Here is an 11,340-nt window from a genome sequence, read left to right on the forward strand (position 1 = left end):
AAAGGAATGTTCCCCTTCACAAGGCCACGCAGCCTCACCTACACTGCAGCTACCGCTTAAGGACATGGCTCTACGGAGGGGGAGACGCGTGCTCTACTTTAGGAGTGGCCTTAAGGGTAGGTGGAAAAGTTTCCTGCTAGGACAAGACAGTTTTGAGCCGAGTCTCTGCCTGTGGTGGATTTTGACGTTGCAATTCTGCCTGAGGAGGTGGCAACAGTCAAACAGAGAGCTGGGGGCGCCTCAGGTAAAGGCTTTTCCTCCAGGGTGAGGCTGCAAAGGTGGGCAGAGAGAGGCGTGTGAGGGACAGGGCTGTGGATGTTCAGTTCCCAGCCACCCCTTCTCATACATTGGCCAGCTGCTGGCTTTGACAAGGCCGAGAGCTATCTTCACTCATCAAGCAGTCACACATTTATCCTTTACAGCTTTGAAAAGAAGCAGTGTGATGAAGAATAATTCCTTACATTGCCTCTGGGATGTCATTGCCACCTGATTATGGCACGGCTTTAATCAAATACAACTGCACACCACTGCAGTCATTGGTTTGTTAAGTGCTGTCATTGTAGGCTTTTCCCCCTTAGGTTTCATCGCCTAACTTGGTGTGATTCCTGTCTTATAGTTTGGTGAAGCCTATGTTACCATGGCAGGATTCCTTTCAGTGATCTCAAAGACCAACCCAAAGACCTCCCCCAATATTATGCAGGTTCCATGATTGTGGGAAGGCTGAACAACATGGCAACCGTGACCATCCCGACTGAATTTTCACAAGCAAACCTTGGTTTGGGATATTAGGAAAGATCATTTTTCATTACAGAAGCTCTGATATGGAACTCTAGTTTTGAGCAAAAGCATTCCTTAATATCACAACTTCTCTAATATGACATAGTACATTCATGTCAAGTCTTTTAACTTCTGCTTTGTCTCCACATATAAGTAGCGAAGGTGTGTACTACTGTACGTCTGTGCTGAGTAATTGTGGCTCCGGAGTTCAAACGATTTGTAATGAGAAAGCAGGGCAACTTCAGAAGATTACAGAGTCCAATGATGCCAGTGCTGATGTCTGAAATGTTACAAGTCCATCTGAAACTAATCGGTGGGAAGCAAACGAAGGCTTTCATCTGCCTGTTGTTACTGTAAATGTGTATCCACCACTAACAAAGATAAATTCATTTGAAGTTTTCACTATCGTGTTCAAAGACCCAAACAGCAAAGCTGCAGTTTTACTCAGTGGACTGATTAATAATTGCACACATAAAGTTTTCCTTACTGAATGTGTCACTCCTCATTGTACGTTTTGAATTAGAGGACAGGAGTCCACAGAAGCAGGCAGGCTGTGAAACTGTGGCTGAGAAAGCATACAGGCCTCATCCTTCAGATGGCCTCCTCTCTCTTCATTAGGTTTATTGGTGTTCTCACACCGAGCAGCATGTTTGATTGTTTCTGTTCCTGGGCAGGAATGCATTGGCAGTGAGAGAGTCCCAGACAGGGGAGGCTTTACTTGTCCCCAACGTCCTCAATGTCCGTGACACATATGACACCATACCAGCTTATCACATCTGATGCTACTGTAACATTAATCTAACAAGTTCATATGTAATCCAATCCAGTTATCCAAGTACTGTAGATTTGCATTTTTGCTCAAGAAAAAGTCAGCATACATTTGCTGACCTATAGAGAAATGATTCCAGATAGACATGTATTCAATGTCCACTATTAATAACCACTACTACTATTAAGTACTACTACTTCTACTTGCTCCACAGGTGTAAATCCAAAACACCATTTTCCCCAGGAACACAAGCAAAATTAAGGAAAGAGTTAAAAAAAAAACTGATCAATACAACAAGGACTGATGATGATCTCATGACTAGAAATGAGATAATACACTCGGCTCATACTAGGATACGCTTTACGGAATGGAGTTCACAATATGAAATCATCACAAAATGGTATTCTCCAAGAAATAATTCTGATAGAAAAAGGAAAATATGATGAAACTGAACATTTTTTTTGTTTTTCTTTCTGTTATTCATGTCAAATTTAATGTGGGGAGGCAGCATAAATTCAGTCTTACTCAAAACGAGGTGCTTGTTAAAAAAATACATATCTGGATTCAAATTTTTCTGTCTCAGTCTTGTCATTCTCCTCTCTTTCTCATCTAACAGTGGCATCACATGCTGATGCTACTAGTAGCAGAGGGCCACAAAAACAAAAGCAGTATTTAAGAAGAGAAACGGACAGAACGAGTAAAGCAAGTAAAATCCCACGGATATGACTGTTGGGGGAAAATTTACATTACATTCCAGCCAGTTTTAATCTAAGTCATATATTACGTATGATTTCGCGACGTGTTCTCAGGGCCGTGAAAAATGTCATTATTTTCATCATTTCATGCCTACTAATGACACAGTATTCTCCCATTTCTTTCAAACAAATTAAAAAATAAAAGTATATATTTTTTGTTTCTTACAATGATGACTCTCAACAGGGCATGGATTGTGTCTTTTTTGATTTATTACAGCATATATGATCCCGTAAGCGGTACAGTTTGGACAGTTTGGCTTGGCAGTCCTCATTGTATTGATGAAGAGAGGTGAAATGCGAGGCTTTTTTAGCAGGTCTGATGAAACACACACAGCAGCCCGGGCCGCAGGATTAAAAAGCCTGCAGCACAGAGGTATGCTGTTTGCCGATGAAGAGGCGCATTGTGGCCATTTTCGGGCTGTTGGCCCCTGTCAGCTCTTGTGTCCCAACCGAGAATTGTTAAGAGGATTAGAAGCATCTCCATGGAGGGACACCTGGAGTCTGACACTGGCCTGTCAGTGCCACTGCTGATCACCCGACAACACTGGAGACAGAGCTGCTATGTAATAGCAGGTTTTAGGGGCCTCAAGCGTGTGACGGTAATGAATGTTCCATCTAAGCTATCCGAGCATCTTATCTCAATAAACATTTCCCCATGCATCAGGCCGGGGGATTCAACAAATCGATTCCCTGTCAGACACAAAACATTACATCTGTGGACTACCGGACGCTCTTAGTCAGTGACTTGTGCATCTAAGACTTTTACATGTTATCCATTTCTACAGCTGCATATTTTCTGAGGCAACTTGAGTAAAGTACCCTGTGCAACAGCTTGGTAATCAAACCAGCAACTTTCCAGTCACATGCCCTGCTCCCTGCCTCTGAGCCATGCAGCTAGCGCTAGTGCTCTAACATTATTACTTCTTACCATATTTCACTCCCTGCAGATATGTGGCTTCTGCTGGCCTGTGGACCTGTGGCAGGGTGAAACTTTCATAAAGCAAAGGCAAGGATTTGTAGCAGCTCCTTTTCAGAGGAGGTCCTGGCAGTGCCGTGTTGTGACACTGCTCCCTCATCCTGCATTCCTTCCCAGCCCAGGGCTTGTTTGGTTTTCCTGTCATGTATGCGAAAGCTGGGGGATTTCTTTCTCTCCCATTTTCTCCTCCTTTCCAGGCCTTTGGGTTCTAAGGCAAGCTGGGTAAATTGAGATAATCTTGATTAAATTAAATTTGTAAGTGAAGCCATGCCACCCTCAGGGCCCCAGAGCGATATAGAAATGGCTTTTCTTCTGAGGTTTTTCGGGGGAGGCATTGTGGCCTTGTGCCTTCAACCGGCACAGAGCTCCGTCCAAGAATTTCGGAAGTTTAACAGCACAGTGGTCAGGCAGTAAATCTTAAATTAGATCAGCATTCCACTTGAAGTCTGGCTTTAAAGTTCCAGCATAAAAAGGAGAAAGGGAGACATTACACTTTTATAAAAATCTGAATTGAACAAGGGCAGAGCTACCTTCTCATCTCCGTAAGTCTCTGCAAATGCACATCAAGATGACTTTACAGATGAATTTTCAGTGCACCTTATATTGTCCTGAATATCTAATCAGAAGTAGCAGCTGATGTACAATGCAATGCACCTACTTTTGTACTGCAACTTGAGGGCAATCCATTGCTTACTGATGGCTGTTTTATATTAAAAATCCAAGCTACAGTGTGGTTTGTTTTTGTTTGTAGAGGGCTTTGCTTAAGCTTGAGATGGTCATCAAGTACACAGTACAGCCGGTGGTTCATGACATGGTTCATCACAAATATTTCCTCAAGTTGAGCTCTGGATGCAAACAGCTAATGACAAGTATGGCGAGCATCTATGTTAATTGTATCTCCCAAGATACATGAATTAATTGCAGTCAACTAAACCAGATTTCAACTGAAAAAATAACATCAGCCAGCAGCATCTGTACATGTCTGGGAAATTAAGACCCAAAAAGCTAAATTACAGCCTTGTCAGTTACAAAAAGTACAAGAGGACCTGCTCAGAGATACAGCTGCTCAAGGAACTTTATAGCTCCCTTGGCTAGGGATGGCTAGGCACCATTGAACTCCTCAGTCCTACCCTGTAATGTTAATCAGCAGAGAGCATTCAAACAGGCCATACACAAGACTTCTAAGCTCCTTAGCAGTCACCGCCACTCCCAGGCAGAGCTGTCCCAAAGGATAGATAAAGCCACCAAAGCAGAAAATCCAGACCCACAGATCTAAAAAGAACCGACTGTAAAGCAATTCAAATCTGTTTTTTTTTTTCCATCTATTTTGCCTAATTTTTTTAATTGCACAAGCTCTCATTCTAATGCTGAATGGGTGAAGTAACTGCTGCCAGCCTACCTATATGGGGGCTGTTACAAACCCCCTTTCAGCTGCAGAAATGTCACTTAACAGACCTTTGGGGGGGAGGCAGAAAACTGAGGTGACGGAATTCCTCACTCTCCAAATTTAGCAGATCACAATCCCTGTCAATGTTATCCTTACAGAGACGCCTGGTGCTGGCACTGTTGAGCTATTATACCCTCAGCCGTGGCAATTAGCATGCAAATTGGACAGCAAGGAGAGCCGAGCACAGCCAGGCATGGTGAGGCTGTAACCAAGCTGCGGGGAAATGGCTGTGAAGCAGGCGCAAGATGGGCGTATTAGGGTCTGGCCAACATAGCTCCGCCCCAACTGCCTGTTTTCCCCCGCTTCTCAATCTGATTTAGTGCTAAATTAAGCCATAGAGCTGCTGTGTGAACCAGGGTTCCCAGTCCAGCCGAGAGGGCACTCTTTATCATTACCAAGGTGCGGCTAAATCACCACTGCCAGCGTGCCAATCCCACTACAAACATTCATCTAAAGCGATATCCCTGACAGCGATATCTGACACAGTTGTCAGTGATCTGCTGCTGTAACATACTCTTAAGCTTTCATGCCAGAATGGCTCAATACTTGTAGTACTGGACCTGTGTATAGGTTTTCAAGCCAGAGGGGCTGGCAGTCCATTGTTCTGGTCTTTTTCCCTTTCTCTGTTCTTCCACAAGTAACTACTGATAGTGTTGTGCGATTTCCTTGCAAATTTGCCGTATTTATTGTTCATAATAGGCTGATGTGTGGAATACTTCTCAGTGCCCAAGGTCATCAGCCATGTCAATTACGCTGGCCCAAATGTTGTTTTTCACACAAGTTTTCCAAGAATTCACTCTCACATCGTCTCACATTTAGCACACTTATTAGGTATGGTTTCTGGATCTGTGCACACATTGTAAAGGCTCCCCGTCCCTGAGAACTGCCAGCCATGGACGATATGGCTGCAAGACACAATTTTGTAATTGCACTGCTTGATCTGACAGATTTGTTGTTCATGGTGTTTAGATGCCTGAGAGATACTTTTTATTGCCCTAAATTTGATAAGCCATACCCACTATAGCTACCAAATGTCTTCTTCACAAGTTATGACACCATTCACTCATTCATCTCATCTTTGGTGCCTTCATCAGGCATGGACTGTATGTGTGTAATGTAACCTTCCAGTCATGGTTAGTGGTCTCTGAGTCTGCCCAGCCATCCCAATATTGTAAGCACTACTGTTGTCTTCAAAAGCATCATTTCCACCTTTGATAATGCTCTGACACATTTAACTGATAGTTGCCACATTTCTCAAGAATTGTCTTTCCAAGAACACTTAGTAGGTGAAAGTCACGAGGCAACCGGTTTGACAGTTTTGTAGTTACCTCCATCTGACCTATCCATGGTGTTCTATCCATGTTCTTCCATCAATCAGAATGCATTCCAGCTGCACACACTGTGCAGCCTTGCTCTAATATAAACACTTAAAGCTGAAATCAGTCACAGGTAGGTCTACATACATCTCCTCTTTTCATAACAGAACACTCCAATATGCAATATGAGCCACTCTAGACAAACGAGTAGGTTCACAGTCAATTTACAATGAGGGGAATTTAAAATGGCTCACCAAGGAGAACATACTGAACTGGTGACAGTTACTTTCCTACAAAAAGGTCGAGTAATATGGAGAGTTTAGCGTTGTCTTGTTTGGTGATATGGTACCTGTTCACCAATAGGTGCCACCAATGTTTAAAGCGATTTTCATCGTAAATAATAGCCTTGCCAGTAGACAGGTACAGTACATAGCATAGTCTCGGTCTGGAAAAAATCACTTTGTTCCAGTTTGAGACAAGACAACAGTGACGTTTCGGCCTTGAGGCCTTGCGTGACCTTGTAGGGCCATGGTCCAATCATAACAGCTATGCTTCCCTATGTTTGTCCCCACCGCTTCCCAGAGGAACGCGTAACGTACAGGACAAAAAGCAGACACCTCACACGAAACACAGACACAGAGCGGGGAAGCCCGTAGACAAACCTGCAAATGCGAAAATGATCAGTAAGTTATAAATAAACACAGTATTCACTTATAAACGCTAAAAGGAATTTTAAGTGCAGCCATTCACAGAAAGCATGTTGCATATGTATTTATGATAAATTCATATTAAAGCATACAGTAACAGTGGTGAGCTGTTAGTCACACTAATTGGCTAACTATGGGGCAGTAATTGGTTGTTGTTGGTTACATTTTATTCATGATTGTTCCCAGCATGTTTTGTGTTTCGGTCGAGTCTGTTATTTGTGTCTGCTGTTGTTATTTATTGTTATTAATTTTCATTGGCGAGTCCTTCTCCACTGACTTGGTAAGTTGGGCGTGGGATTTGTTTCCTAATAAACCCGCTACACTTGGTCTTAACATGCCTAAGAGTCACCTTCATAGCTGCTACAATAGTTTATTGCAATACGCAACTTACGTGTCATCTTATTACCATGGACAGCCACTGAGAGATTAAACAATGTTCTAATGGTTTCAGAAACTAACTTACATTTTATCTATTCATCGAGAAGCCCATTTGCCTACTTTCACTGAGAAAGTGAAAAGTGACTTGCAGCTGTCAACTTTTCTGCTTTACATGTTCCTTGAAGACTTGAAGAAAGGCAACAGCTGTATTTTCAATTGTTAGCCTAGATCCAACATACTTATTGGACGAACACAAGCCACAAGGATCCTCCTTGACCTATGCGTTTCTTTTAGCTCTTTTGGAAGTTTACAGCCAGTTACTCTACAAACGCACAGTAGACCCAATTTCGAATAAACGGGGCAAAGAAAGCAGGCATGGTGCTAGCCAGGCAAAAATTACTTCTTTTTTGCTTTATTTGACTGTATAAAAATGTGCATGTTCATATGTTCAGCTGCACCTTCAGATGTGTCGATATATTTTTGTATGCACACATTTTGTGCCTTAAAGCAACAAAATAAACACTCTACATGCTGCCTGATGTCTGATCTCTCCCATCACTCCCGTCATCTCGATCAACACAAATCCCCAATTTGTTACGTTTTTCAGGAAAGTGGTACTTCATTCACTAATGAACACATATCATTTCAAGGATGCTGTGAGACTGAACACATTACATATGTTCCTTCAGTATGAAAGAAATATGACTACACTACATGTAATGCAGTAGTGCAAAGTACTACTGCAATAAAGGAAATGCAGAAATAAAAGTTAAATTTGTGGGTCAAGTACTATGTAGCAAGGTCTGACTGACATGGGGGTTGCAGTCCGTGCCCCGAGGTGCCTAGACCTATCCTATGTGTTTACAGTAGTGTTTGTTGTCCTATTTTCACAACAAATCACAAACGTGATGGGGAAACAATCACTGCTTGCACAAGAGAGACTGCTGCTCTGCTTGCAGTTTAGCCAGACAGGCATGTGAAGAATCCCAGTCTACTGCTAAGCCTATGGCCCCTTAAAGTAGGGACATACTGAAGGGCCCATGTTCAAAGCCCCAGCACCCAAGCTGGTCCCCCGCTCTTGTTGACACTCCGAGTGTGGAGAATAAGCCTCGTCCAGAGGGAAACAAAGTGCTGTGGGGCTGCCACTGCGATGCTGAAAAGCCCCCCCGCAGACAGCGGTCAATACCATCAAAACTCACTATTTGGAGCTTCACATGTTGGATCCTGAAAAGGACACAATCACTTTGATACATGAGCCTCAATGAGCCCCGATAAGCCGCACAAAGGACAGTGTGCACACATACCGTACAAAAAGCCCTGGGACATACTGGACTGCCAGCTGGGCAGTCAAAAGACCTGCTCCTATTAAAATGCACATACACACAGAGTCTGCACAATAACCGGTGCCTCTTTAAAAGATATCATGGTAACTAGGAGTCAAAAGAGTATGGATGCAAGTTCGGGTTTGAAACATTCAGCCATCACAAATAGTAATGCATGATCCTGTATGTGAAATTTCAAGGGGCGCACAAAAGCACAAATTATGGGAGAAGGGGAGGTAGGTGTGTGTGTGTGTGTGTGTGTGTGTGTGCGCACACGTGTATGAAGTGGGAGGTTGGGATGGCAGGTGGTTACTGTGTCAGCCACGGTTACACCATGCATGGCGGACGGTATGAAAGTACACTGCGGAGGAGTCGCCGGAGGCTCCGCCAACATCGCCGCACCCCGGCCAGCCAAGACTGCATAAATAAACACCCCTCCTCTGCAATCACATCCCGTCCCTCAATGTCGTCCTCCATCAATGTCCTGCCAATGAGCTTTTTCCGCCAATTTGAAAAACAAGCTACACCCCCATATGACAGTTACCTCAAAGGCCTTGTACACCTTGTACGCATATTCGCAGCGTATGTACTTATAAACAAACTGATGGTGGCTGCCACGACTCAGTGGAACCAGATGGCAGGTCTCCCCAACGCTCAAAGCACTTGATATGCAACTCTAATCAATCCAAATCGGAGCTGTTCCTCTGCTCCTCGACAGAGCTCTTCAATTTTTGGCGGCATGCCATTGCGATGACGGTCAAATGATATCGCTCATCTTCTCCGCTTTTGTGTTTCTCAGTGCTGCCCGCCTGACAGCCCTGCCGCAAAGCGATGACAGTTCTGTTCTGTTCTCTTTCTTAGCTGGGTCAGGATTCAGGTTATGCTCACATGCATGCCCCTGCTTGGAAATTTCTTGATGTTCCAAACCTTTTGGAATGAAACAATTTGGATTTGGACAAAACAAGCCCATCTACTAGGCAAGGGTCTGCATTTAATAAAAAAAAAAAATCTGTCATGACGTATGACTCAATAAAAAAAGAACACAAAGCTATCACCAACAAAGATTTAATATTTTAATATTCAAACTAGCATGATTTAATCTTAGGGTATATTATTTTGTAACTGAGCTGCACCCAGGCAAATCCAGAGGGGAACGCTTCGATCATGCAAGTATAACATATCTTAACGAACAAATACTGATGTTTCCATGTGATCCCTTTAGCTCATTTTTCTTTTTAGAATGCACATGTACATTTTGTCCCAATAACTTAAAAATGGCTTAATTTTAAACAAATGTGCAGCAGACCTGTGTTACATATTTGTTAGCTCTGAAAAGCAATCCTATCTAGAGAGCAAACCCAAGACTGATTATACCTGCAATGCGCAATCCACAATCACGATAGCGGTAAATAAGGCACAGAGCAGAGATCAGGGCAAATCTTCCCACAGCGGCTTTAGAGAGGTTTTAGCAGAGAGTGGAGGGAAGGAGGCTTCGCCAAAACGCCGTAGTCTCATCCTAATGAGCACATTTGTGGGGGGCTTGTTGTTTTCCTGCTTTTGTACTGGACTTAATCCCTGCAATTCAAAGCAAATACTCGCCTCAGACTCCACAGTAATTTACAAGTGTGCAGAAGATAAGAGAATTGCAGAATGACTGCTTCAGTCATCTTTTAACAGAAATTGGAGGGTAGTTTACACAATTTATGTTTAGTTAGAGGAGACTGTTAGAGGATTAGAGAGTGACAGCCACGCACAATCCAAAATACTACTGTACCAAGTCTTTAGGGCTTGTGCTCAAATGCTAGCTTAATTCCACTTTATACAATTTATCCGAGTGACAAGTCTTTCTAAAAGTGCAAAGGATCTGCATGAGGGTTTTACAGTAAGATGTCTAAATGAAAGGAGCAAGGAATGCATGCCCTAAAGTGAACACAAATGAGCTGCTCGAGTAGAGTGCCAACTGCAGTCATGCATCGCAGTCAAAAACAAGTCTTCCTGTTCATCAAGCGCACAGTAATTGAGTGGGATTTGCCAGGATTTTGTCATGAAAAGATAAATATTACAAAAAAATTCTCTCTTAAGTGAGCACACGGCTACAATGGTAGACAAAAACAAACAGCGAGGGGAAAAACAGCCAGACCGTCGTGGCAAATGGGTTAGAGACTCTGGAGTGAGATTTCTTTCAGGGTCACCCATTGTGAGAACATGCATATAAGTAGGTGGTGATGAAGCAGGTATTTCTTTGGGCCCATTGTGCAGGGGTTTGTAAGGGAATGCCCTCTGAAACAATGACACGGCAAAATCGAGGAATCCAATGCCGCTGCTTTTTTTGCCAATCGCTAAATGTAAGTCACAAATGTCAGAGGACGCAGAAAACAAATCCATCATCCTTTGTCCCCGGGGCATTCTTCCCCTCGGCGCTTAGCAACGGAGACTTTTGGAAGCGCGGCGGCTGTGTGTCGGTAATGTCACGGAGGCCCCCGCGCAACGAGACGGCACTGAATGGTTTCCAGGGAGCCTGGAGGCACAGGAATTCGAGGAGGTACTGCAGCGAGCGGCACGGAGGAGCCCCGCGTGGGGGTCACCAGCAGGATGAAATGGCACACAAATGAAAGAGTGAAATCTGCTCGGGTAGGGGAACAGTCCTCCCAAATCTGGAGGGAATACACCCTGGCACAACAGAGACAGGTATCTTTTGTGTTGTACAGTTTTACACTGTTTTGCATACATCCTGGGAATGGTACAGTTCTTTCGTAACCCATCCAAACTCAATTTGAATGCTTTAAATCAAACATTTATGATTCCAACCCACTATTCGAAGTAACTGTTTATTATTCATTCAAACATAAGCTGTCTTTATGGAATACAATTGCTGAGTGGATTTTTTGTAAAA

General features: G+C 43.4%; 1 protein-coding gene across 1 annotated transcript in view; it reads right to left on the reverse strand.

Moving 5' to 3' along the window:
* Positions 1-10,915: 10,915 nt before the first annotated feature.
* fsip1 (fibrous sheath interacting protein 1) overlaps positions 10,916-11,340 on the reverse strand; it is a 38,469-nt gene continuing 38,044 nt past the window's right edge. The window contains 1 exon segment of the mRNA XM_036542323.1: positions 10,916-11,101. Coding sequence (XP_036398216.1) covers positions 10,916-11,101 — 186 coding nt within the window.

This window comes from Megalops cyprinoides, chromosome 12 (genome assembly GCF_013368585.1).
Source record: "Megalops cyprinoides isolate fMegCyp1 chromosome 12, fMegCyp1.pri, whole genome shotgun sequence".
In the NCBI taxonomy this organism is placed as follows: Eukaryota; Metazoa; Chordata; class Actinopteri; order Elopiformes; family Megalopidae; genus Megalops; species Megalops cyprinoides.